This window comes from Vigna unguiculata, chromosome 7, assembly GCF_037176805.1.
Source record: "Vigna unguiculata cultivar grain cowpea cultivar isolate G323 ecotype 2 chromosome 7, ASM3717680v1, whole genome shotgun sequence".
Taxonomy (NCBI): domain Eukaryota; kingdom Viridiplantae; phylum Streptophyta; class Magnoliopsida; order Fabales; family Fabaceae; genus Vigna; species Vigna unguiculata.
The window spans coordinates 6,241,802-6,268,480 of NC_140798.1; the positions used below are offsets into that span (position 1 = coordinate 6,241,802).

A 26,679-nucleotide genomic window follows, 5' to 3' on the forward strand; every position below is an offset into this window, starting at 1 on the left:
TATATATATATATATATATATATATATATATATATATATATATATATTAACTATCAATAATGATATATGTTAAGTATATATATTTAAAAATATAATAAATATATATTAAGAATAATAAGGATAATAAATATTCACAACAACAACAATTTACAACACCAGTTATTTAAGTCCATTAATAAAATAGTAAGTAATACAAAAATAATAAAATAAACCAATAAAAACTTTAAACAAAATAAATAACGTATCTTTTTATGTTTCGGCCCAATTTTATTTTCTTAAAAAAATTATAAAAAATTAAAAATATATTCAAATTAAATATTTTAAGATCAACAAAATTATTTTCTTAATTGAAGCAACAACATAATTAATTTACCATATTAAAAATTTATGTAAACAATAACAATATATAGTAATCAAATTTACTATAATTTGCAAAAGTTTTCTCTCAAATAATTCATTTTTAAAACTATACTATTTCCATTTTTTTTATTTCTTACTCCAATTATATTTTTCGTATCTAAACCATATAATAATCTTACTCAAAATGTATCAATGATTATATACCAAATAAAATCAAATCCTAATAAAATTATATATATATATATATATATATATATATATATATATATATATATATATATATATCAAAATCAATATTTTCACATTATTTAAAGAATTTCTACACCATAAAATTAAAACAACAATTTAAACAAATATCCGAATATCACTTAACTGACTATCAATCTCATTAATCAAATATTTTTATTTATCAAAATTGCATCTTTTTTTAATTTATCCAGCATCAAGATATTCTGTCCTTCTAAAGTTTTAAATCATATTTTTCTTAAGACTACAAAATTTCAACTAAAAATTTCCCCTTTCTTATATTCCACATCAATATTTAAATATATAATTATCATATGTTGTCAAAATATATTTTAGGCTTAAAAAATTTAACAATTATTTATTTTATCTAATTTTGTTCATAATTATGACCCAAAATAATAATAATAATAATAATAAATATTTTTTTAATAATTTTGTATCAATTTTATAATATTAATATGAAGTGATCTTAAAATATTTTTTTCTTTAGAACGATCATCAATTCTTTATTTCTAGTTTTAACCACCATATAGAAAAATAATAAACTAAAGAAATTTTCTTTTCTTACTCTTACTTTTAACATCTCAACTACAATTTTCAATAACTTTCGTCTTAATAAAAATATATTCATATTAATTATAATATATTTTATATATTCTCTTATTTATAAAAAAAATAATAAAATAACGAGATAATATAATAATTTATCATCATCGAAAAAATACAACAGACTTAATTTGGAAGTTACAAAAAAGTTGAGTAACAAAAAATAAATAAAAAATCTATCTTGAAAATACCTAAATTTCACATCTGTTATATAAACATCATTTTATAACTTTAGGTTTAGGTTAAAACTGGAATTCGTGGAACCAGTGGGCTCACTTTGTGTTCATCGTAAGAAAGTTTCCAACCGCGAAGAAGGACTCCATGGCGGAGTCCACCGTCCGTAAGGGGCATCAAAAACCCCTTACCTCCGAGGTTACTTTTGCTTCTCTTTTTGCGTTTTGTTTCTTGCTGTCTTCAGTAATTCACTAGGGAGTTATATGTATATTTCATAATGGTTGATACATGATACATTAATTGCGATTAGAATAAACCTGCTATTATTTCACAAACAATTTTCAAATTCCACAGTACTGTTCTTCAGGATTGGTTGTTCCGCTCTGTCTATTTGATGTTTTTCAAGTACTGTATTACATTTAGTGCATTTTGACTTGGAGGCTAAATGATGCTTGAACTGGGGACAAATTTCACTTATCAAAGCAAACGGATTATTGGTACAAAGGTATGGGTTTGCTCGCAGCAACAATCGAGTAGTTTTGAATTGTTACCTGCTACTTGATTGGTTCTGTGCCAGTGTAGGAGTGGAAAAAAATTCAGTAACAGGAATCGAGGGTAGGATTAGGAGAAAAATGCAGGTTTGTGAAATGAGACTAATAAAATGGTTATGCATCCTACAAGCTCTTTTCATGCTAATATTTATTTTTTTTGTTCTAAGTGAAAGCTCATGTTAGCTGCTAATATTTTTTTTTTTGTTTTCTAAGTGAAAAGTCATGTTAGCTGCCAATATTTGTTTACTATCTACATTTTTTTTTCATGTTATTTTGTTTTATTTATCTCTTCTTTTAACTTATCATTGCATATTTTGCAAATTTACTTGATTGTTGTTGTTGATGGTGGTAAGGTTGCGCTCAGAGGCAAAAAATTGGAGCATGGAGATGGAGAAGTAGTAATAATTGGGGGTATGGTGTTGGACATTCATGCTACACCTTCAGTGAGAGCAAATTCTGGGACAACTGTCCCTGGCAAGGTTGTAATCTATCTATACTTTATCTGAGAAGGAAAGAAGAAAAGAAACCTAATAGGGTTCTGTTTGTGTTAACTCAATTGTGTCAATGATGTGACAAGCATAAGCAGTCACTGCCCTGATGGAATATTCTTTATCCTTTTCATGTTTGTATCTATCTTCTTATACTGGTGAATTTCAGGTCTATTATGTTAGAGGAGGTGTGGCTAGAAACGTAGCAGAGTGCATGTCGAAACTCGGAGCTAAGCCATTCATGATCAGTGCTATTGGGTTTGACATGGCCGGTAAATTATTACTATCCCCAAGCATTTTCTTGCAATGCTGTCATTCTTTTTACTTCAAGCATTTATTGTGGTCAAGAGGCACCCTTTATGGCAACTTCAGCTGATATCTATTAAAATCTGTTGGCTGTTCAAAATTTGGATATATGTTTATGTGCTAGTTAGAGTAAAGCACTGATGTAGTATTGTTTTTAGCATAGAAGTAGTATTATTTTCAGCAAAGTGTGGTATAAAATATTTTTCTTGGGGATCTATGGAGTCCTAGAAATGAGAGGAAAGGATTGGAAATGGTCCTTTGATGGAAATTTTATAAAGATTATGAAATCCCCAATCCTACAAATATACATGAATGCCCTTCTACGAAATAGATACGGTGTGCTTTTACCCATAATACTTCATTAATCAGATCAATAGTAAATGACAAGTCCTACTAATTAACTCCAATAAACTTCTAGATTTGACTGACCTGTGGTGGCTTAATTATTGATGTTTGATGCTTAACACTTTGATTTTTTTACTACCTTTAATTACTTAGATCCTTGATTACAATACTAGACTTTCTACACCAGTTAAATACATAAAAATTAGCCCTTGTGTTACAAAAGAATCTAATAATTTAAACAGTAGGAACCTATGAAGCTTTGACACGACTAAGATGTCGCACTTCCCTGCTTCATACGTGTCTCTAACAGGGATACGCAATCGACACTGTGTTGGATACACTGTTTTGGGTCAAGCGCAGTTCTGTTCTTAGACACAGTAGTGGTCACATGGTCCACTTCTTGGACATGCCTATTACTCCCGATTTAGGAGAAACAAATATGAAAAAACTATATATCACAAATTTGATTCACAAAAGAATCACGCAAAAGAAGAAGAAAGAGGAAGAAGAAAAAAATAGTAAATTTTGAAGTAAAGGAGAAGAACTGTCTGTTGTGTTGCAGTTGCAGAAGAAGACGAAGTTTTGAAGTGAAGAAGAACCATTTGTTGTGTTGCAGTTGCACAAGAAAACGTTGCACACATGCAAAAAGAAGAAGAAAAGGAAGAAAGATACACAAAGAAGGGAGAGAGGTACATCAATTTTGCTAAACAAAGCTTTTTTTTATTATTATTTTATCCAAATCCTTTAATCATTATTCTACTATTTTATTCTTATAATTTTTTATATTGCATATTATTACATTTTGTTATAATTTATTTACATTACATTTGTTTTCAACAAGTAATGATTTTTTATTTAACTTTTATATTTGATTTCCATATTAAAGTAAATTTTCTATAATTAATTTATTTTTGTTATAGAAAATTAAGATGAATCAAGTTATGGAATAAGAAGATGAAACAAGACCTTTGTGGAGCTATGTTTCAAAGTCAAGAAATATGTTAACTCTTTGGCAAGTGTACCAATTCGTTACAAGTAGTAAAAATGGAAGTCCAAGTATCGTTTTCCCAAGGGATTTGTGTTCGTTTGTCTAAGTGTGATTATTTACTAATTTTAGCAATAACGTCAAAGTAAAAGATTGATTTAATTTAAGAACAACATGTGCAGAATTTATAAACACTAAAGTTATAAAAGGATTTAAGAAACGCTTCATCAAGGTTGGATTTCATGAACCATACTAACGCAATATTTCCTACACAATTTCTCTATCGTGCTCAAACATCCTCATCATAAGCTTACTAACCACTGATTCCTTAGAAGTAAGTTTTAAGTCAAATATGTCAAAATATTAATTCCTTAACTATTTTAACACATGACTTGCATTAAGATTTAATGTATAGAATGACCTAGAGATTACGTCTATTCCTAGAACCCAATCTCATGGTTGTTCTATCCAAGGTTAAGTTCTAATTCATTTTCCAATAATTAGATACAACCAAATAGCAAAGATTTCCATCAAGCACATTTATAATTGAGATAAAACATATGAACAACGAAAGAGATTACATTGCATAGGAAAATTACAAAGAGTATAGGTTCATTACATCCAACCCCAATGAATGAGGAGTTTAGTCACTCCTAAGCATCTAGAACAAAGTATGGATGATTTTGATGGAATGGATGAATTGTTGTGAGGTCTCCTTGTCCTAGAATGGCGCTTTTTCGTCTCCTTTCTGGTCCTGTCGCGTTCCCACACACCAGCACCCCCGTTTCGTGTAAGTTTTCGAAACTATAACCACTTCAGAAAACCGTCTTCTCGCTGGGCGAGATGACTTACTCGCTGGGCGACCAGTGATCACTCGCTGGGCGAAGGAAAACACTCGCTGGGCGACTGACCCATTTCGCTGGGCGACTGAGTCCTGACAGAATAACTTCACTTCTTCTCCAATCCTTCACTTTCCTATACAATAATCTCAAAAATAACACAAAATATATCTAACCTAAAAGAACCTAAAAACAACCTAAAACTACCCACAAAACACATGATTAAGTACAATTAAGGAGTCCAATAAAATAAGAATAATAAGTATTTTTCATACTTATCAAACTCCCCCAAACTTGTACTTTTTCATGTCCTCATGAAAAGAAAACCTAACTGTACAAACACATAAACAAAACACTCTACTTAACAATGAACCAAAGACATATGATCTCATAACATAATCCCCTTTACACATATCAAAAACCATTCACTTGCATTTCTCAAATTCAAGAAGATATGATGTGGTGCTTCCATGAAAATCAATTCCTCAATCCAAAATTAAATATGACTATCAACAATGAGAATCACTAAATCACACAAAAGTCAGTGTTTCCTCACACATGTTTTAGCCACACAATCTCACAACTAGCATACCATAAATCCAATCCATCAAAGTTTTGCACATCATCTCATTCACACACTTCACACACATTGAATTAGATCAAAAGGTCTTTCTAGGCTTGAAACTTGGCTTGGCTACAAAAAATTATGGTTTTTCATGGAATCAAATCACCTTGGAAGAGGAGAACAATTATATGCATAAGCAAACATTCATGAATATCCTCACTCCCCAAATACAAACAATGCAATCCACCATAATCTTTTCATAACTCAACCTCACAATTTCATTTCATGCACCCTTTTCATTACTTTGCCTTTGCTTATTCTCTTTTTTTTTTTTTTTTTTTTTAATTGAGAGTGTTGAGTTTTTTTTTTTTTTTTTTTTTTTTTTTTTTTTCAATCATCACAATTTCTCATTTCTCAATCACATCTTTCCCCCAAACTTAATCTCCACTCATACCCATGTTCACAACATAAAACTTGTTCTCTTCTTCCATGGTGTAAGGTAAGATAAAATTTTACAAGGCTTAGGGTAGAGAAACAATACAACAAGGCTCAAAAAGGGTTCAAAAATGGTTTCACATTATGCACAAAGGTTAGCTATTTGGCCAAGTAGCTTCATTACATAACAACAAACAATTGCCTTTTTCATCCCTAACCAAGTGTGTGTGATTGCATTCAAAGAATCATGCAAAAATTAACTTCATAGCAATGATAGCTTCCTAGCATTCTCACCAAGCACATATGTCAACACTCAACTATCTCATTCATTGAGCCAAATTTCACTCTGGATAAGGACTGAATCACATTGCAACCACATCAACACTTCATCAATCATTCAAAGTTGCAAGCAAATAACCAAAGATCATGCAAGGCTATATGAACAGAGATCACAATGTCAATACAAACATAAGTACGAACATAAACTCCACAACTAAACAATAAAGTCTAGACAAAACAAAGTACTAAACCCATAACAAAACTACACATCACTAAACAACTAAACAGAGTCTTAAACACAACACATCTAAACACAACACATCTCAGGCATCATCATCAGGAGGAACCTCCTCCTCAACAGCATTCTCAGCTTCATCAGCATCATCTGCACCATCATCACCAGCATCATCCGCACCATCATCACCATCATCACCATCATCAGAGTCAGCAGCAGTACCACCCCCCCACTGAGATTCTGGCCTGCCCTGAGGCCAAGAAATGTACTCATCAAACTGAGCACCAGTCATCAAATAATCATCGGAAGTGTCTGGAACAGCCAAAGACAACTTATGCAAGTTGTCCATGATACATCGTGTGCCACGCCGAACTGCTTGCTGGCTATCCCAAATGTCCTCCTGCCTAGCAAACATTTTACTCATGGCTGCCTGGAAAGTAGCTTCAGAAACAGAAGATGAGGCACGAGGTACACTCGGTGGACGAGGGCGAGGAACCGGCCTAGGTGCAGGAACATGATCAACTGCTGGGTTCATACAATGTTTAGAGATGAACCGACTATTGATAGGGGGTTGGAGACGAAGCAATACTGGCGTGTCTGAAACAACACCTTTTGCCTTGCATAAGGCCGTGATGAGTGCTGGAAACCCGAGCTTGGTAGCATTACTCGCAATGAGGGCAATCTCCTGTGATATCACAGCTCCAATATCAATTTCAATTCCGGTCATGATCGCAAAAACCAAGTACGATCGCTCAAGATTGATATCGGAGGTGTGAGTGTTAGGAGATATGTTGTTATATGAGAAAACACTCCACATTTGTGCCAAGGAGTTCAGATGCTTGCGCAGGATGCGAACAGGAGTGCCAGAAACACCTATCACATAGGACTCGCCAGGAAGGCACAATCTTGCTGCAATAGCCTCAAAGTCCTTACCTTCATTCAGAAAATCTCCATAAGGCGTGTTCCTATCAGTAGGAAAAATAGGAGTCTTCAAGAAGGTGTTCAATGCCTTGCGATCAAACTTAATCATTTTGCCTCGGACCTTGGCTTGGCGTGGCAAAGAACCATCCGAATTGTAGGCATTAGCATAAAACTCCTTAACAAGGACCTCATCAACCTCATTTGGAAGGTTTCCCAGCACTCTATGCCACTGTCGTCTCTCCAGCTCCAATCTGAAATCATCAAACTCCCCCACCTTCAGGTTCACATGTCTCTCTGGTAAGATACCGACATGCATGATCTCCAGAAATCTCCTTGCAGCAGCTTCAGATGTAAACTTATGCTGATCATACTCAAACTCGGCGTCTTCGTCCATGGAATCAATGGGAGGAGCACGGGACGAAGACCCTCGAGTAACTTTCCGCTTCTTAGAATCCCGAGATGCCTTAGGAGGAGCCATCTGCACAATTAACATCACAAAAGCAGCACAGAGATTGTTCCACAAAACAAGGTTAGACAACAATGCCAATATCAACACACAAAACATAACAAAAGAAAACAGTACCGCAGAGGTTCACTCGCTAGGCGAGCAACTCGCTGGGCGAGCAGCAACAACAGAAGCTGCTGTAACAGACTCGCTAGGCGAGCGACTCGCTGGGCGAGTGATGAAACCTGCAGCAGATTCACAATGTCGCGGAACGATCGCGAGCAAGCTCGCTAGGCGAACGCGACTCAATCAAAATTGCAAACACAGTACTCACACACAATGCTCAATATGCAATACTCGAACAACACTAAGTTACACAAACTTCCATAGATTCACAATCAACAATGAGAAATCCTAAAGAAAACCCTAAATTATTGAAAGAAAAAGGAAGAAGAAGATGAGAAATACTTACCTTGATGACGATGAGTGCAAGAAGAAGGTGAAATGGCAAGGAGGAAGCACAAAGTAGCTGCGCAACTCACACTCAAGAGAGAAGAGAAAACGACTAGGGTTTTCTTTGAAAGAGAAAGAAAAAGAAAAAGAGGGGAAATCTGGTTTTTAGGGCCAGCGAGACGCACTCGCTGGGCGAGTGACACTACTCGCTGGGCGAGCAGCCTCGTTCACAGAAAAGTCAGAGTTGACCCAACGACCTCCTGACAGCATTAAAGTCTGTCGCAGTCGCTGGGCGACTGACGCAGCTCGCTGGGCGAGAGTCCCAGATCCCTCCAATTTTCAAATTCAAAATTTTTTTATGTTTTTTTTATTTTTTATTTATTTTTTATTTTTTTTTATTTTTTTTTTTCGAAGCTTGGTCGCTGGGCGAGTGGCGTCGCCCAGCTACTGTTCCAGAGCAAAAAATGTTTCAATTATTCGCTGGGCGGTGCGTGCTAGCTGGGCGAGTGTGTAAAATTTTTTTGAATTCAGAATTAGCCACACTCGCTGGGCGAGAGTGGCTCGCCCAGCTACTGCTCCAGAGGCGAATTTACGCAATTATTCGCTGGGCGAGTGGTGGTCGCTGGGCGAGTCTGCATAATTTTTTTGAAAACCAGATTCTGCAGAAACAGACTCGCTGGGCGACACCACTCGCTGGGCGAACAAAACAGTACAGAAGCAAATACAAACTGAAGCAAACCTATTCTAAAAACAATAGCAAACAACAACCCTGGGTTGCCTCCCAGTTAGCGCTTCTTTAACGTCACTAGCTTGACGGGTAACAGTTCATGGATCAGAAAAGTGAATGATAGTGGTGAGGCGTTCAACCTCACCTCCCAAATAATGCTTCAAGCGCTGACCATTTACTATCCAACTTCTATTTGGATCACTAGAAGAAGGATCCATTAGTTCAACTGCGCCATATGGTTTGACATCCTTGATGGTGAATGGCCCTGACCACTTTGATTTCAACTTGCCAGGAAAGAGCTTGAATCTTGAATTGAAAAGTAGCACTTGCTGGCCTGGGTGAAACTCTCTCTTCAAAAGCTTCTTATCATGATAGAGCTTTACCTTTTCCTTGTATCTCTTGGAGTTGTCATATGCTGTCAATCTCATTTCTTCAAGTTCCTGCAACTGCAACTTTCTTTTCTCTGCAGACAAAGATGAATCAAAGTTAAGAAATTTCAAGGCCCAGTAAGCCTTATGCTCCATCTCCACCGGCAGGTGACAAGATTTGCCATATACTAATTGGAACGGTGACAGCCCCACAGGTGTTTTCATGGCTGTCCTATATGCCCAAAGAGCATCGTCAAGCTTCACCGACCAATCCTTTCTGGATGATGCCACAGTCTTCTCAAGAATTCTCTTTATCTCTCGGTTGGACACTTCAGCTTGGCCATTGGTTTGAGGATGATAAGGAGAGGCTATTTTGTGCCTAACCTCATAATGCTTCAACACCTTGGCTAACTGAGCATTACAAAAATGGGATCCACCATCACTTATGAGGACCCTAGGAACTCCAAACCGTGAGAAAATTTGTTTCTTCAAGAACTTAATAACTGTCTTGGCATCATTCTTTTGGCAAGCAGTTGCTTCCACCCATTTGCTGACATAATCCACTGCAACCAATATATACTCATTACTGTACGATGAAGGTAGGGGACCAACAAAATCAATGCCCCAACAGTCAAACACCTCCACTTCTAAAATTGCTTGCAGTGGCATCTCATTTCTTCTTGAAATGCTTCCAATCCTCTGGCACTTATCACAACTCCTAGCATGAACATGAGCATCCTTGAATAAAGTGGGCCAGTAGAAACCAGATTGGAGCACCTTGGCGGCTGTCCTTTCTCCATTAAAATGTCCACCATATGGCGAATTATGACAATGCCATAGGATACCTGCAGCTTCCTCTGCAGTGACACACCGCCTCAAAAGATTGTCAGCACCAAGCTTGAACAAGAAAGGGTCATCCCAAAGGTACTGTTTTGCATCATGTAAAAACTTTTTCTTCTGCTGCCATGAAAGATCTTCAGGGAGAACACCTGCAGCTTTGAAATTAGCCATATCTGCAAACCATGGCCTTTGTTGAATGAGCATCAAGCTTTCATCACAAAAAGTCTCACAAATCTCCCTCTCTTTGCATGTAACTTCATCATTTACCAACCGAGAGAGATGATCTGCAATTACATTCTCACTCCCTTTCTTGTCCCTAATCTCCAAATCAAACTCCTGTAATAAGAGAACCCATCTGATCAACCGTGGCTTGGAGTCAGGCTTGGACAACAAATACTTTATGGCAGCATGGTCTGTATATATGATCACTTTAGACCCAATAAGGTAAGGTCTAAACTTCTCCAATGCATAGACAATGGCCAAAAACTCCTTCTCAGTTGTAGCATAATGAAGCTGAGCACCATTTAAGACCTTGCTGGCATAATAAATAGCATGAAAGACTTTCTCTTTTCTCTGGCCAAGAACCGCCCCAATGGCATAATCGCTAGCATCGCACATCAACTCAAATTCTTGAGTCCAATTTGGTGCAATTATCACTGGGGCAGAAACTAGTTTCTCCTTCAAGCTATTAAAAGCTTGCAAACACTCACCATCAAACTCAAAAGGAGCATCTTTAACAAGGAGATTGCACAGGGGTTTAGCAATCTTGGAGAAATCTTTAATGAATCTTCTATAGAAACCTGCATGACCAAGAAAACTTCTAACCCCTTTGACATTTGATGGAGGTGGTAATTTCTCAATGACATCCACCTTAGCATGATCAACACCAATTCCCCTGGAAGAAACTCTATGGCCCAACACAATACCTTCTCTCACCATAAAATGGCATTTCTCCCAATTCAGCACAAGGTTTGTGTCAATGCATCTTTTCAAAACCACATCCAAGTTCTCAAGGCATGAATCAAAAGATGGACCAAAAACTGAGAAATCATCCATGAATACCTCAATACTCTTCTCAACCAAATCAGCAAAAATGGCTAGCATGCATCTTTGAAAGGTGGCCGGTGCATTGCAAAGGCCAAAAGGCATTCGCCTATAAGCAAATACACCATAAGGACACGTGAAAGCAGTCTTCTCCTGATCCTCTGGATTAACAACTATCTGATTATATCCTGAATAACCATCCAGGAAACAGTAGAAAGCTTGCCCAGCCAACCGTTCCAACATTTGGTCCATAAAAGGGAGTGGAAAATGATCCTTCCGAGTGGCTTGATTCAACTTCCTATAATCAATGCACATCCTCCACCCAGTAACTGTGCGAGTTGGAATTAACTCATTTTTCTCATTCTTGACAACAGTCATTCCCCCTTTTTTTGGCACAACGTGCACAGGACTTACCCAAGAACTGTCTGAAATAGGATATATCATCCCTGCTTCCAACAATTTCAGCACCTCCTTCCTCACCACCTCTTTCAAAGTGGGATTCAAACGTCTTTGGGGTTGTGCAATGGGTTTGTAGTCCTTCTCCAACATGATCTTGTGCATGCAATAAGTTGGGCTTATCCCCTTCAAGTCAGAAATATGCCAACCTATAGCCCCTTGATTTGCCTTGAGAACCTCCAAAAGCCTCTGCTCTTCAAACTGTGAAAGTGCACTGCTAATTATCACCGGTTTCTTACAATCTTCTTCTAAGAAGGCATACTTGAGATGATCTGGCAATACTTTCAACTCAAGTTTGTCTTGATCATCAGATTTCTCCTTTGTCAAATTCTCCACTTTAGCATGAGTGGAAGATACTTCTCTAGTCTTTTCCAACTGCATAGTAACCTCTTCCACTTCTGCTTCCTCCTCCAAAGTCAAATCATCACAAGAATCAGTCAAAACTCTCTCAAGAGAGGATTTTACATGCATCTGACTCTTAGCTCTGTCAATCACTTCATCAAGGACCTCCACTCTGAAACAATTGCCACTATCACTTGGATGTTGCATGGCCTCTACGACATTAAAAGTCACAGTTTCATCTTGCACACGAACTTTTAGATGACCATCATCCACATCAATAATCACCCTGGCAGTCTTCATGAATGGGCGCCCCAATATGAGAGGGACCTCAGTATCCTCCTCCATATCCAAGATGACAAAATCCACTGGAAAAGTGAATTTATCAACTTTCACCAATACATCTTCTATAACACCATATGGACACTTAATAGATCGATCAGCCAATTGAAGTGTCATCCTCGTGGGTTTCACCTCCAGATCTCCAATTCTTCTCATCATGGAAAGAGGCATCAAATTTATACTTGCTCCCAAATCAATTAATGCCTTTCCAATGGGTAATTTCCCAATGGTACATGGTATAGTAAAACTACCTGGATCTTTGAATTTGGGAGGCAAGATCTTTTGAATAATTGCACTACAATTGCCTTGCACTTCAATTGTCTCCTCCTCAATGTACTTCCTCTTTTTGGTGAGCAACTCCTTCATAAACTTGGCATAAGAAGGCATCTGTTGGAGAGCTTCAGAAAAGGGAATGGTAATCTCTAACTTTTTGAAGATATCCAAAAACCTAGAGAATTGCTTCTCCTTTTCTTTTCTAGAGTGGGTTTTGGGATAAGGAAGTGGTTTCACAATCTCTTTTTTCTCACTGTTTTTTCTCTCCACTTCTTTCTCTTCTTCTCCCTCAACTTTTTCATCATTCTCACTTTTCTCTCCACTCGTCTCTCCTTTTTCTTTCTCACTCTTTTTTTTGATCTCATCTCTCTCCACTAACACCTTACCACTTCTTGTAACAATAGCTTTACACTGCTCCTTGGGGTTAACCTCAGTATTAGCCCCAAAGTTCTTCTCTGGCTTGTCTTCCAACTTCTTAGCAAGTTGCCCAATTTGCATTTCCAAGTTACGGAGAGATGCCTCCGTGCTCTTTTGATTGGAAATAGACACTTGCACAAACTGTTGCATTGCTTCCTCAAGTTTAGTGGTCCTTTCATTCAAAGATGGTTGGGATTGAGGTGGAGGTCTGTTAGAAGGTCCAGGCTGGCCCATGCTTGGGTGAGGCTTCCAACCTTGGTTGTAGTTACCATAATTACCCTGACGGCCCTGATTTCCCATGTAGTTAACCTCTTCCTGAGAATTGGTCGTCATAACACACTGCCCATTTGGATGATCTCCACCACATAACTCACATCCTTGCACAGCTTGGTGGTGCTGAGCCTGTGAGACATTCTGAAGTTCCTTAGGCAATTGAGAAAGCTTCTTCATTACTGATTCAAGCTGTTGAGTCATTATTTTGTTCTGAGCCAATATTGCATCCTGAGACTGAAGCTCTAGCATACCTCCTTTCTTCTGTGAAGTGGCCCTCGCATTCTGCATTTCATTATCATTAGATGCCATGTTCTCAATCATTTCATGGGCTTCCTCAGGTGTCTTCCACTTGATATTGCCTCCAGCTGAGGCATCCAACATCAATTTAGTATGAGATTGCAATCCACCAAGGAATAGAGTAAGTTGCATAGGCATGTCAAAACCATGAGTAGGGGTTTTTCGTAACAAGCCTTTGAACCTATCCCATGTTTGGCTCAATGACTCAGAATCTTCTTGTTGAAAGGATGAGATTTCTTGCTTCCCTTTATTGACCTTTGACTGTGGAAAATACTTGTTCAAGAATTTGGCTACAACATCCTCCCAGTCAGTCAAACTATTCTCAGGAAAGGAGTTCAACCAAACCTTAGCATTCCCAGCCAAAGAGAAAGGAAAAAGACTCAATCTGATGGCCTCATCTGGCACTTGGTGAATCTTCACTGTGTTACAGATCTCCAAGAAAGTAGCCAAATGGGTGTATGGATTCTCATGTGAATGGCCATGAAACTGGTTACTCTGGACTAAATGAATCAAAGCTGGCTTCATCTCCATGTTGGCAGCATTCACCACAGGTCGTGCGATGCTGCTGAAATTAAGAGGGGTGGAGAATGAAGCATAATCCTCCAGAGTACGGCGAACATGCCTGTCACCATGTCCTTCACCAGCCATTTCTTCCTCCTCTGGATCAGTTGAGGAGAAGATAGCTTGGTCAGATGTAGATGCTGCCTCTATCTCTTCTTTAAGCCTCTGAATTTGCCCTCTTCTTCGTCTTCTACTGTTGTTCCTACGAGCTGTTCTTTCAATTTCAGGATCAAATAGTAGATTATCAGCTCGAATCCTGCTTCTCATACAGAACAACAACACTAGAAAAGACAAATAAGCATATACAAACTAAATATATACAAACTATAAACTAAAATGAATGTACAAATGATGTAGCAGCCTAAATTGGTAAATAACACAAGCAAACAAATCAAAAACAATCAATTCCCCGGCAACGGCGCCAAAAACTTGTTAACTCTTTGGCAAGTGTACCAATTCGTTACAAGTAGTAAAAATGGAAGTCCAAGTATCGTTTTCCCAAGGGATTTGTGTTCGTTTGTCTAAGTGTGATTATTTACTAATTTTAGCAATAACGTCAAAGTAAAAGATTGATTTAATTTAAGAACAACATGTGCAGAATTTATAAACACTAAAGTTATAAAAGGATTTAAGAAACGCTTCATCAAGGTTGGATTTCATGAACCATACTAACGCAATATTTCCTACACAATTTCTCTATCGTGCTCAAACATCCTCATCATAAGCTTACTAACCACTGATTCCTTAGAAGTAAGTTTTAAGTCAAATATGTCAAAATATTAATTCCTTAACTATTTTAACACATGACTTGCATTAAGATTTAATGTATAGAATGACCTAGAGATTACGTCTATTCCTAGAACCCAATCTCATGGTTGTTCTATCCAAGGTTAAGTTCTAATTCATTTTCCAATAATTAGATACAACCAAATAGCAAAGATTTCCATCAAGCACATTTATAATTGAGATAAAACATATGAACAACGAAAGAGATTACATTGCATAGGAAAATTACAAAGAGTATAGGTTCATTACATCCAACCCCAATGAATGAGGAGTTTAGTCACTCCTAAGCATCTAGAACAAAGTATGGATGATTTTGATGGAATGGATGAATTGTTGTGAGGTCTCCTTGTCCTAGAATGGCGCTTTTTCGTCTCCTTTCTGGTCCTGTCGCGTTCCCACACACCAGCACCCCCGTTTCGTGTAAGTTTTCGAAACTATAACCACTTCAGAAAACCGTCTTCTCGCTGGGCGAGATGACTTACTCGCTGGGCGACCAGTGATCACTCGCTGGGCGAAGGAAAACACTCGCTGGGCGACTGACCCATTTCGCTGGGCGACTGAGTCCTGACAGAATAACTTCACTTCTTCTCCAATCCTTCACTTTCCTATACAATAATCTCAAAAATAACACAAAATATATCTAACCTAAAAGAACCTAAAAACAACCTAAAACTACCCACAAAACACATGATTAAGTACAATTAAGGAGTCCAATAAAATAAGAATAATAAGTATTTTTCATACTTATCAAAATACTTCTGGTGGTGGAAATAATATGATGGGATGCACTATGTGTGTTATTTCATATAATGAATCTTATACTCTTGTAAGAGGTCATTTGTTAAAAATTAATGGGGAAGATTAAGAATTTCTCCAAGCATAATCTTGTCAAAACTTGTTGATAATTCAAAGAAAAAGAAAGGCACCCCTGTATTTGATGAAGCAAATCAGACAAACAATGGTTTTACTACAAAACTCAAAGGTTCTTTACAAGTTTTTTTCAATATTCAAGCTAGAGACACTCTTGATGGTCAATTGCGAGGATGTTTTACTTTTTTGGACTACCATTCCATTTGCCAAGAAGTCCTTACCATAGAAGTGTATTTTTTTATGATGTAATGGATATTTATAACCACAATAAATTGAGTGGTCATTTACTTTAAAAGAAAGATGTTATTTAGAAAACCTTTTGCAACCTATAAGAAATTCATGAAATTAGAAAGTTGTGCCAACTTGTAGTGATGTTTGGAGTGATCCTCAAATAAGATCTTTTATAAATTTCATGGCTATGACCTAGAGTGAACCAATGTTTTGGAAGTCAATAGATGGATCTAATGAGATAAAAGACAAACAATTTATTGCTAGACATTATATATGGGTATATATATATATATATATATATATATATATATATATATATATATATATAAGTGATTAAAATACAATTTGTGTAGCAATAAAATTTTTGTCCTTTATCTCACCAGATCCATCTATTGACTTCAAAAACATTGGTCCACTCCTAGTAGTAGTTATGAAATTTATAAGTGGTCTTCTTTGAGGATCACTCCATCCATTACTAACAATCCTCACCTTTTCTAATTCCATGAGTTTTTATAGGTTGTAGAAGGTTTTCTATGTGACTTCTTTCTTTTAAGTAAAAAAACCTCTCAATTTATTGTAGGTCAACAATACATATCCGCTAAGATTAGAAGTATCAGCATAGAAAATGCACTTCTATAGTAAGGGCTTCTTGCCAAATGAAATGGGAGTTCTGAAGATTAAAACATCCTCATAGTTTCACAATCAAAATCAAGAGTATCTCTAGCTTGAATATTGAAAGAAGTTTGGAAAGAACCTTTGAGTTTTGGGTTAACACCATTACTTGCTTGATTTCTTTCTTCAAATACATGTATGTGGTGGAGGGACCCCTTTTTTTTTTCTTTTGAATTTTCTATTTTCAATTTTGCTTTCTAAACTCAACAAGTTTTGATGGGGTGACATTTGGACAAATTCTAACTCTTTTGTTAATTTTTAACAAATGAGTTCTTATTTGAGTACAAGATCCATTGAATGAAAAATCACAAAGTGTACTTGATCATATTATTTTCACTACAAGGAGTCTTTCTTAACCTTGGAACGTATCTCCACAAAGATTTTGTTTCATCTTTTTGTTCCACAACATTATTCATCTTAACTTTCTATAACAAAAAATAAATTAAATGTAAAAAATATTCTAGAATATGAAAATCAAATAAAAAAATCATGATTCAAATTTTAAATTGGAAAGAAACGTGATGTAAATAAATTATAACAAAAAGTAATCTACAATATAACAAATTATAAAAATAAAATAATATAAAAAGTTGTATATAATAGAAAAATGATTAAAGGATTTGAATATAATAATAAAAAAAGTTGTTTTTAGCACCCTGATGTACCTTTCTCCCTCCTTTGTGCATCTTCTTCCTCCTGTATCTATGCAATTTTTTTTTGCAACACAACAAACTATTCTTCTTCACTTCAAAATTTTGGTTTTTTTTTGTTACTTCCTCTTTTGTGTAGTTTTTCTGTGAATCAAATCTGTTATAGATTGTTTGTGCCTATTTGTTTCTCCTAAATCGGTGTGATATGTACCACTGCTGTGTCCAAGAACATAACCGTGTATGACCGAATATAGTGTATTTGACACTAGTTCGTGTTTCTGTGTCAGAGACACAACTGAAGCGGAGAAGTGCAACATTGTAGCTATGTTAGAGCTTCATAGAATATACCCCTCCATGGATGCCAACTGATATGTATGTCATTCCAGTCTGTTAAGAATCATCCTGCCAATATTCTTCAATGACTTGTGTATCAGAAGACAATTTGTGAAAATGACATTTGGAGAATAAATTTCTTCTTCTACTATATTTTTTCTTCATCTAGGAAATCTGTTGTTGAATCAATGGAAATCTGCTGGTCTATCTGCAGAAGGTAAGTTATTTTTTCTTGGTGGCTTCATCATCAGATATGCCATTACTGTAAAACAATGATTCTTTTGTTTGTTTTTGAATTTGAAGTAGGTATTTTGAAGGATAAAGATATTGAAACTCCAGTCGTATGCAATTTATTTGATATTAATGGGGAGGTAGCAGCTGGTGTTGCTAGTGTGGAAGCTCTTGTAAGTTGACCATTCAAGTATTAAGCTATCAAGTAATCTCCTAACTTAAGCAAGCTAAAAGATATGTCTTGAAACTTTTTTTGTAATGACGGCTGTGTTAAAAAACTGAAGCAAGGAAAACATATATAATACAATCATTATGTTGCAGGAAAAATATCTGACACCTGACTGGATCTTGCACTTCAGAAATTCTTTGCCTTCTGCTCCAGTGTTAATGGTGGATGCCAATCTGAGTCATCCTGCTCTTGAAGCTGCTTGTAAAAGTACATTGCATGCTAACATTTTAATTCTCTTTTTTTTCCCTCTCTCTGCTTGATTATGAACTCACCACAGATGTTGTTTTCCATTGCATAAATAAATATCTACATTCCTCAGTGGCGGCTGACATGGAGTGTCCTGTGTGGTTTGAGCCAGTATCAGTTACTAAAGCCAGAAGAATCAGTTTTGTTGTTGAGTATGTGAGTGCCGTGCTCTACACAAACTTGATATTCTTTATAAGATTTATCTCATGGTTTTGTTAAAGTTGGTTGTGGTTAATTGGGGATTGCAATAGTCTGAAGTAGTTGTTTAGAGTGGACAATTCACAGTATTTCATAATAACCCTGATTATCGTTGTAAATAGTTTTTTTTGTGTCATCAGCTTTCCTTACTTTGTCTGGAATTTTTGATTCTTGATATTCATCATCTTAATAATGATTATAATATGCACAAATTTAAATATTACCAGTATCACTAGTTTTCTTTAGATATATAACATTGTGGAATGTGCATATGATTTAACTCTATCAACGTCATAGGATAGCATTTGTGCTTTTCTGTAAAAAAAGTTGTTTTTGACACTTGTGAATATTTTGTGTAGGTGACTTTTGTTTCACCAAATGAAGATGAGCTTATTGCGATGGCAAATGCTTTATCTGGTTGTGATGAGTTTCAACCACTTAAAGAAAGTCAGAAAAAAAATATTTCAGTAATGTCTTTGTTTCAATTGCTGAAACCAGCAATATGGGTTTTGCTAGAAAATGGCATTGAAATGGTCCTAGTGACCGTTGGCTCTAATGGAGTGTTTTTATGCAATAAAGGAGGGCCTCGCCACTTTAAAAAGCATACAGAGAAAATAAATCGGACTGGTTTTGGTGGACAATTATACAAGGCTTTCATGCAAAAAAACCCACCTAGTCGCAGTTCTGGTATTTCAGAACTTAATAAAAGCTCTCATCTTTTTGCTGTGCATTTTCCATCTCTTGCGGCATCAGTTGTGAGGCTTACTGGTGCTGGTGATTGCTTAGTCGGTGGAATACTCGCATCAATTTGTGCAGGATTAGATATTATGCAAAGTGTGTCAGTTGGTATTGCAGTGGCTAAAGCTGCTGTTGAGGCTGAGGCTAATGTCCCTAATACTTTCAATTTATCGGCTATCGCAGGTAATGTTTTAGCTTTGTATTTTAGTTACATTTTGAAAGTTACGTAATGAATTGATTAGCATCCCTGATGACAAATAATTCATTTTTTATTAATTCTATTGCTTTTCTGTTTGGGGATTGGCAACCTACATGATGACTTGAATCAGTGTTTGAGAAATGCAAAATTCATATAAAGCCTAATAAGTATTTATTTGAAATATGGATCAAGATGTTAATGCACAGCAAAGAGATGTTGATAAAGAGTTTTTTGGTTGGGCAAAATTTTATGTTGTACACTACTTAATATAGTATTTCCTCTTCAATTATGGAGTAAGATTTTGGATGGTTTTTTTATTGATTGTCGGGTGCTTTTATAACCATTATGATGCCATCTTTTCAATTATAACCCTCTCTTTTCTTTTTTTTCTGTCTTGTGCAGAGGATGCTAAATCTGCATACTCCGGTGCCAAAGTTCTTTTCCACCAATCGATGTTGTAATTTTGAATGAGGATTATGGTAGATAAACAGCTTGAGTCCTCCTTTGCTCAGAAAAAAATGGTAACACCATCCAAAGGCTTATCGCATTGAAATATAAATTAATAACTATTTTTTGAATTTTTATTAAAGTTTTTAGATATAGGATTGTAGTTGATACACTTTTTTATAACATAACATTGGTATGCACTCGTATGTTGTACTTTATCATGTCATGATGTATATCTCTACTATGAGATATATACAAAAGAGTTACCAAAAGAAATTTGGTTACAATTCCATCTCCAACTGTTTTATTTATTTATTTATTTTTAATTCGGGTGAATAGTAAAACTATAAAACAACAATCGATACAACACAACGCAACAACAAAGAGAAAATATAACAACGAAGATGGAAAAAATAATGGAAACGACATGAACTAAACTAATAAATCAAACAAAACACGAAACTGTAACAACAGAGAAAAGCAAACACTGAAAATAGTGATGGAAACAGAGACAAAACATATAAAAAAATAGAAAATAAAATACAGAAACAAAATAGAAACACATTACTTCTTTCCAAATTGATAGAGAAAATTAAAAGCACAAAGTGAACAAATCTAAAATAGAATTAAGATCTATGAAAATAACAACAGATATTGATATTTACGAAGAAAGGCACAATCATATTTGTTTTTGACAATAACGTCGTTTTTATTTTGGATTAAATATGTTTTTGGTCCTTCAAGTTTAACTGAAATTTAAAATTAGTTTCTTTTTAAAATTTTTGATTAATTTAATCTTTTATATTATTTTAATCTGTAACACTCCATTTAATTAATAATGCTAATTAAAGGAAATGTCACACAAAATAATATTGAAAACAAATGACTGGAGTATAGACACTACTCCTTAACGATATAATACATGAGTTGTGGCCTTAAAAGAAAGTTGGAAATCCAGTCTAGAGAGACTAAGCAGTGAAACTTTCATCGAAATTGTATAATACAGTGTGAAATAACATAAAAATGAACTCATCAATCAAATTTGTTTATCTTGTAGGAGTTTTTTTTTTTTTAATTTTACTTTGTATTTTTATAGTTTGAATAGGTTTTATGCATTTATGAAAAATAAGATTGATTCACTATTCAACATTCAACCGGTTTCTAAGCATCATTATATAGGAGAGATGGTCGAGTGGTTCAAGGCGTAGCATTGGAACTGCTATGTAGGCTTTTTGTTTACCTAAGAACAGAAGTAGGGACTTCAGCAACTTCCTTTGGGGTAACTAATGCCACTCTTGGGTGAGAGACTCCGTAGTAGAGTAGCCCTCTCTCTTCACATAATGACTTTACCCATCTCTTAGTTGCAAGGTGGTGGCATTATCATCAATTAAGTGGTGCTCCAAGGCTGAAGGAGCAAGCAAGGGCTTAAGGATTAAGGCTGCCGGATACATATAATTAGTCGGATTCAGCGGATGCTTGCACTTGTGGTGGTCTTTCCTGCTCTATCGAGCTAAATGTTACCAGTGTTTCATCCCCACACACAAGGTTAGCCCCTAATGGGTTTCAGGCCTCTACTACTCTCACCACTCGAGTCAGCACGCTCTATGTGAGACTAACTGACTTTTTAGAGTGTTAGGATTTACCTTGAATCCTTACTAAATTATATAAATGGGGCACTACCATGAACTCCCACTAACAGGGGTCATAAAATTACGTCCCAACAAATTGAGGCACCACCATGAGGTCTCACTTAGAGGCTCATGGAATTATTTCACCAATCAATATAGGATCATTTCTCATGCCAATTCCATGCTACTTTTATAACCAATCCTTTCCATACATTTCATATGTTAATATCATCTTAAACTTATCCATCACAGACCTTAATTCATGTTACTCATGCATTTTCACTCAATTCATGCTCTTAAAGAGTAATCAATCCAAACATATAGCAAACCCCCAAAAACAGAGAAAGAAACAGAACAAATGCACCTTCTCGCCCAGTTCTCGTTCAGGCGGACGAGTCTCCCTCAGGCAAGAGGTTTCCCTCGCTTAGGCGAGCTCTCTTCGCCTAGGCGAGAACTTGAAAAGTGGAACAGTGGTGTTGTCGCGCTCTCTCGCTTAGGCGAGACCTCACCGCCTGAGCGAGATGGGCTCTCGCTCAAAACAGGAGCTCGTCGCCTGAGCGACAGCTCGCGCAACACCTGGGAGGGGTTTTCTGATACTCTCGCTTAGGCGAGCTCCACTCGCTTAGGCGAGATTATCAGATCTCCTCTACTGTTCATGCATGTCAGTACACAGATTCACCCAAACCAATGTGGAATATACATTCATATCAGGTTAAGCATCATACACACACCATAAGTACGAAACAGAACTGAAAAGCAAGCAAAACACATCCAAACTCGAAACCCTAGCTTCCCTTACCTAGAAAGGGCTAATAACAGATTGTGACCTCTAAGTCAATGAACCCAACAGCTTTAGGAGCAGATTTATGAACTGGAATAGCGGTACAGAAAGAGAGTGAGGTTACCACAATGAACCTTTGTCAGAAATACGAAAAATAAGATTATAGAGGAACTAGTATGAGCTGAGAGTTAACTTACGTGAAGTAGAGTAGGGGTTAAGGTAGCTTGAACCAGACTAAGGACTAAACTCTAGCAGAACCTCTGAGAACCTCAGTGGAGAGAAAAAGAGGAGTAAGCAAGCACTATTTTGCAAGAATGATAGAAGTGAGAGGGATTTGACTGCCTTAGGGTCCTTGTACACCCTATGAGCCAGCCCTTAGGCCCATTAGATTTTTGGGGCAACTCTAAAATATTAGGACTGGAACATAATCAAATTTGGTTAAGTTTATTTGATATTTTAAACGCGTTTTATGATAATATTTGAGTTAACATTGAAGCGAAAATATGTCAAATAGTGTAAACAATTAAAATACTATCATGATTGAAATGATAAATAAACTTAACAAAATTTGGTTAAAAGAAATAAATTCATGCATTTCTAAAAATAAAGGATTAAATTGGTCAAAAATGTTAAAGAGTAACTAATTTTAAATTTTATTTAAATTTGAGGACCAAAACATATTTAACCCTTGTATTTTCAATGTTGTTTTTAAATTAACGTATTTAAGTTTTTTCTGCACTTTTGCGATATAATATATAATCTAGGTCAATTGTGAAATTACACATGTATATTCGATCTTCATTTCCAATGTTTTGTAAAAATTAGTTTTGGGGTTTTGTTTAGAACACAGTAAAAATGAAACGTACGAAAAAGAAGAAAAGGATTCAGTATATGTCATTAGAGGAAATTTAATATGTTCTGACTTAATTGTGGTTTCTAATCTTAACTTTAAAAAAAACTCGTAGAAAATAACTTAGGATTATATTAATTTTGAAACCTTGAGAATGTTGAATGTAGGATCATACAAATGAATTCCGACAAAAGTAATACTACTGAAAATAATTATGTATAGTAAATCCAATTTATTATTATTAAAAAAATAATTTAAAAACTGAAAAATAAAACATATTAAAATTGTTTTCAATATACAATAAACTTATAAATATATCTATATTATAAAACACATGTCAGCAATGTAAAATATAAATTTTAAACTATGTAAACAAATTAAATAGTTTAAATAAATTTACCAAGAAATGTGAACATTCTTGAATTGAATATTAACGTATAAAATTTGATATTAACATAATGAGTACGAAATGTTTTTAATAATTTGAGCTGAAAGATAAAAAATAAAAAAAAAATAAAAAACTTAGCGGAATTTATGAGATTAAGTTTTATCAAATTGTCAAGAAACAATTTTATGAGATAATTTGAATTTTGAGATCACATATAAGTATGAAATTCTGTAGATATTTAATTTTACAAACTTTTAAGTTCTGACTCGTTCAGTTTTTACAAGAAATACACAGTGATGAGAATTAAAACATACAAGTGAAGAAGAATTTTCATTTTAGAAATCTTTTATTGGAATATGTTGAAATTCTTATGGTAACAGTAAAGATTCAGAAAATGTCATTTTAAATTCTCATGGTAACAGTAAAGATTCAGAAAATGTCATTTTAGAAATTATATGATAGAATTTAAAAATACTGATACTCGATAATTTTAATAATAAAAGGTTTTAATATAAATTAAATAGTTATAAATGAGATTGTATGATCGATTCTTGTGACAAATTCTTTAATTTAGATCGACCCATTTTTTTGTTTATATAAGTTGAGTTTTAATCATTTTTTTTTTTGTTCTAGTTTTATTTCTATTTTTTGTTGCATGTGAGTCTTCGTCCATTTACAGACGTCTTTTCAATTATCAATGATCATAATGGTATGTCTTGGTCATTTTTGTGTTGTTCCTAGGTATAGATAGAATATCCTGTGGAGCTAAAGGTGTTTTAATGTCTCTAAGTTTGTTGAACAATTTTAACAAGTAAGGAAAGCTAGTGCTTATCTATGTGTGTGAGTTTATCAATTTAATGTTTGCATGTTATTGCCTTTGAGAATGTAGATTTGGTTAGTTATGATGAATCTGATTTGATTTGTGTGGTTTGGATGATTGTTTTAAGCTTGAGTGTTTTAGTTGATTTTGTGTTGATTGAGGGAATTAGATTCTGAGCAATTTAGCTAATTGGTACGGGCTTAATATTTTAAAATTGTTTTTGACCAAGGCACTAATAGGGGAGTACCAAATTGATCAATTGAACATGTCCCATTTTCTCCAAATCACAAATTTTCATCAGCTAATAGTTGATACAACACTGATCGGTGGCTAACTAGCGCTCTGAGCGCCAGTCTCATTGTGCAGGTCTGGAAGCATTTTAGTTATAAGCTGTTGAGCACCATGGTTTGCGAATGTTATGGCACTGAGCGCCATCTTTGCATTACATATCTGGAGCATTTTAGCTCAAAGATGTTGAGCGCCAAAAAGTGTCGTTTAGTGTTGCCTTTTTGCGAGAAGAAAGGGCATTGAGCGCCACCTTTTTGTGAGAGGTGTGGAGCTAAGCGCCAATTTGTATGTTAGCTTTGTTTTCTTTTTTAGTTGTTTCATGTTATGAAGTTGAGGTATGTTTACAATGTTCGTTATTATTAATTGAGCTGATAGTATGGTTGTGGATATGTATGATGGTGGTGTTTAGGGATTTTCAAGGAAAAATTCTTTGTGGTGATAAGATTAATGTATGTCTTGACATAGGAGATGTTAGTATGGAGTTATCCTAAATTCTAATAATCATTCACATTCAAATAAAGTAGAATGAGTTATGTGGTGAAAGTCGCAAGAGATCCTAGTCTTTGAACTTATTTGGGTCTTAGACACTAAAGGGATTAACCTTGTGAGTAGTAGGATGATAACTACTTTGTTTAGGGTTCTACAAAGCATAAATACTATTGCAAATGCACGCCTCCTCCCGTGAATTTTATGTCAATGGCATATATTTAAATAATTGAGTTTAGAATCATCTGTTTTGTGTGCATATTCATTCTTTGTATTTTAGTCATATTTAGTTTGTGTGCGTGTGAATATGTATATATATATATATATATATATATATATATATATATATATATATATATATATTATGATTTGTTGATGTTAGGTTAATTCTTTCCTACTCTAACTTATTCTTTTATCTGCTTTGTGTTTTCTTGTATTGTCGTCTCCTTCTTTTACGATGATCACCTATTCAGTGAGAATAGATGAAATTGCAGGTTTATAGACACTTTTAAAAAATAATAAGCCATCAATTAGAGGAGTAAAAGGTCTCATAAAACTTTAATTTTTGTTAATTTTTATATAGAACTTATTGATTTTGAATATGATGAAATGTTCTCTATTTTTAGTTTAAAGCTATAGAAATGAAATGTTATAGTAACTTGCCAATATTAAAATGTTTTTATTTAGTTAGCTGAAAATACTATTAATGAATTATCAATGAAAATTAATTCTTGACTAGTACTATCCATTTTAGCTCTTTCAATTTATGATAATACTGTATGAATTATTTATAGATAATTACTTATGAAGTTGTATACATATTTCAACTTAAAAATATAATATTATATTTATACTAATGTGAACAATTTAACTTTTAATTAAAATTACAAATAATAAATTCATTTTATCATTTTTTATGTTTATAATAAAAACTATATAATGTAATTATATAAAAGAACAATCAATTACAATAGAAAAATCATTTTCAATACAATATTCTGACAAATTGTAGTCATTGTCAAAAGTTCTTTTACTTCTTCACTTCTCTTTTCTCACACTTTAACTTTATAATAAAAAAATCATGCTCGAATAAATAAATTGTTTAATTTCTTTAACTAAAATTATGCTTACTATCACAGCTTCTTCAGTTAAAAAAAAAAAAAGTGGAGCCATATACTCTTCAACACAACTGCAATAAGAAAGGAAAAAAATAAAGCCATATTTAAAAATGCACCTTCAATTAAAAAAAGTAAAATCCTATTTGTAAATACAACTTTAATTAAAAAATAAAAAATAAAGGCCAACTAGCAAGTACAAATACATCTTCGATTAAAAAAATCGTAAACTTGTTCTTGTAAATACAAATACAATTAGGGTAAGAAAAAAAAGTCTAAAATCATTGAAGTAAGGATTGTATGTAAAGTCATGGTTCCAAATT

General features: G+C 34.7%; 2 protein-coding genes across 7 annotated transcripts; one reads left to right on the plus strand and one right to left on the minus strand.

The window, feature by feature from the left end:
• The first annotated feature begins 1,429 nt into the window (after positions 1-1,429).
• Positions 1,430-20,292, plus strand: LOC114191733 (pfkB-like carbohydrate kinase family protein). 6 transcript variants are annotated; one of them, XM_028081095.2, is made up of 10 exons: positions 1,438-1,584; positions 1,754-1,891; positions 2,291-2,416; positions 2,595-2,697; positions 17,882-17,929; positions 18,016-18,116; positions 18,265-18,379; positions 18,492-18,574; positions 18,976-19,537; positions 19,956-20,292. In XM_028081095.2, exons 2-10 carry the CDS (start codon positions 1,832-1,834, stop codon positions 20,012-20,014), a joined length of 1,257 nt encoding a protein of 418 aa, XP_027936896.2. In that variant the 5' UTR covers positions 1,438-1,584; positions 1,754-1,831; the 3' UTR covers positions 20,015-20,292. The 6 variants fall into 6 exon arrangements, with proteins under 6 accessions (XP_027936899.2, XP_085531922.1, XP_027936896.2 ...); XM_028081100.2 differs by adding an exon at positions 1,969-2,024 and having other exon boundaries at positions 1,454-1,891; XM_028081098.2 differs by lacking the exon at positions 1,754-1,891 and having other exon boundaries at positions 1,430-1,584.
• On the minus strand, positions 8,776-15,991 carry LOC146884572 (uncharacterized). The gene has a single exon (XM_085675793.1). It carries the CDS (start codon positions 14,435-14,437, stop codon positions 9,059-9,061), a length of 5,379 nt encoding a protein of 1,792 aa, XP_085531919.1. The 5' UTR covers positions 14,438-15,991; the 3' UTR covers positions 8,776-9,058.
• Positions 20,293-26,679: the final 6,387 nt, after the last annotated feature.

Coding starts and splice junctions, on each gene's coding strand:
- LOC146884572 (XM_085675793.1), bottom strand. CDS start 14,437: ATGAGAAGCAGGATTCGAGCTGATAATCTACTATTTGATCCTGAAATT.
- LOC114191733 (XM_028081095.2), top strand. CDS start 1,832: ATGATGCTTGAACTGGGGACAAATTTCACTTATCAAAGCAAACGGATT. Junction 2,698..17,881: donor TATTGGGTTTGACATGGCCG/GTAAATTATTAC, acceptor TTCTTCATCTAG/GAAATCTGTTGTTGAATCAA. Junction 18,380..18,491: donor TCTTGAAGCTGCTTGTAAAA/GTACATTGCATG, acceptor TACATTCCTCAG/TGGCGGCTGACATGGAGTGT.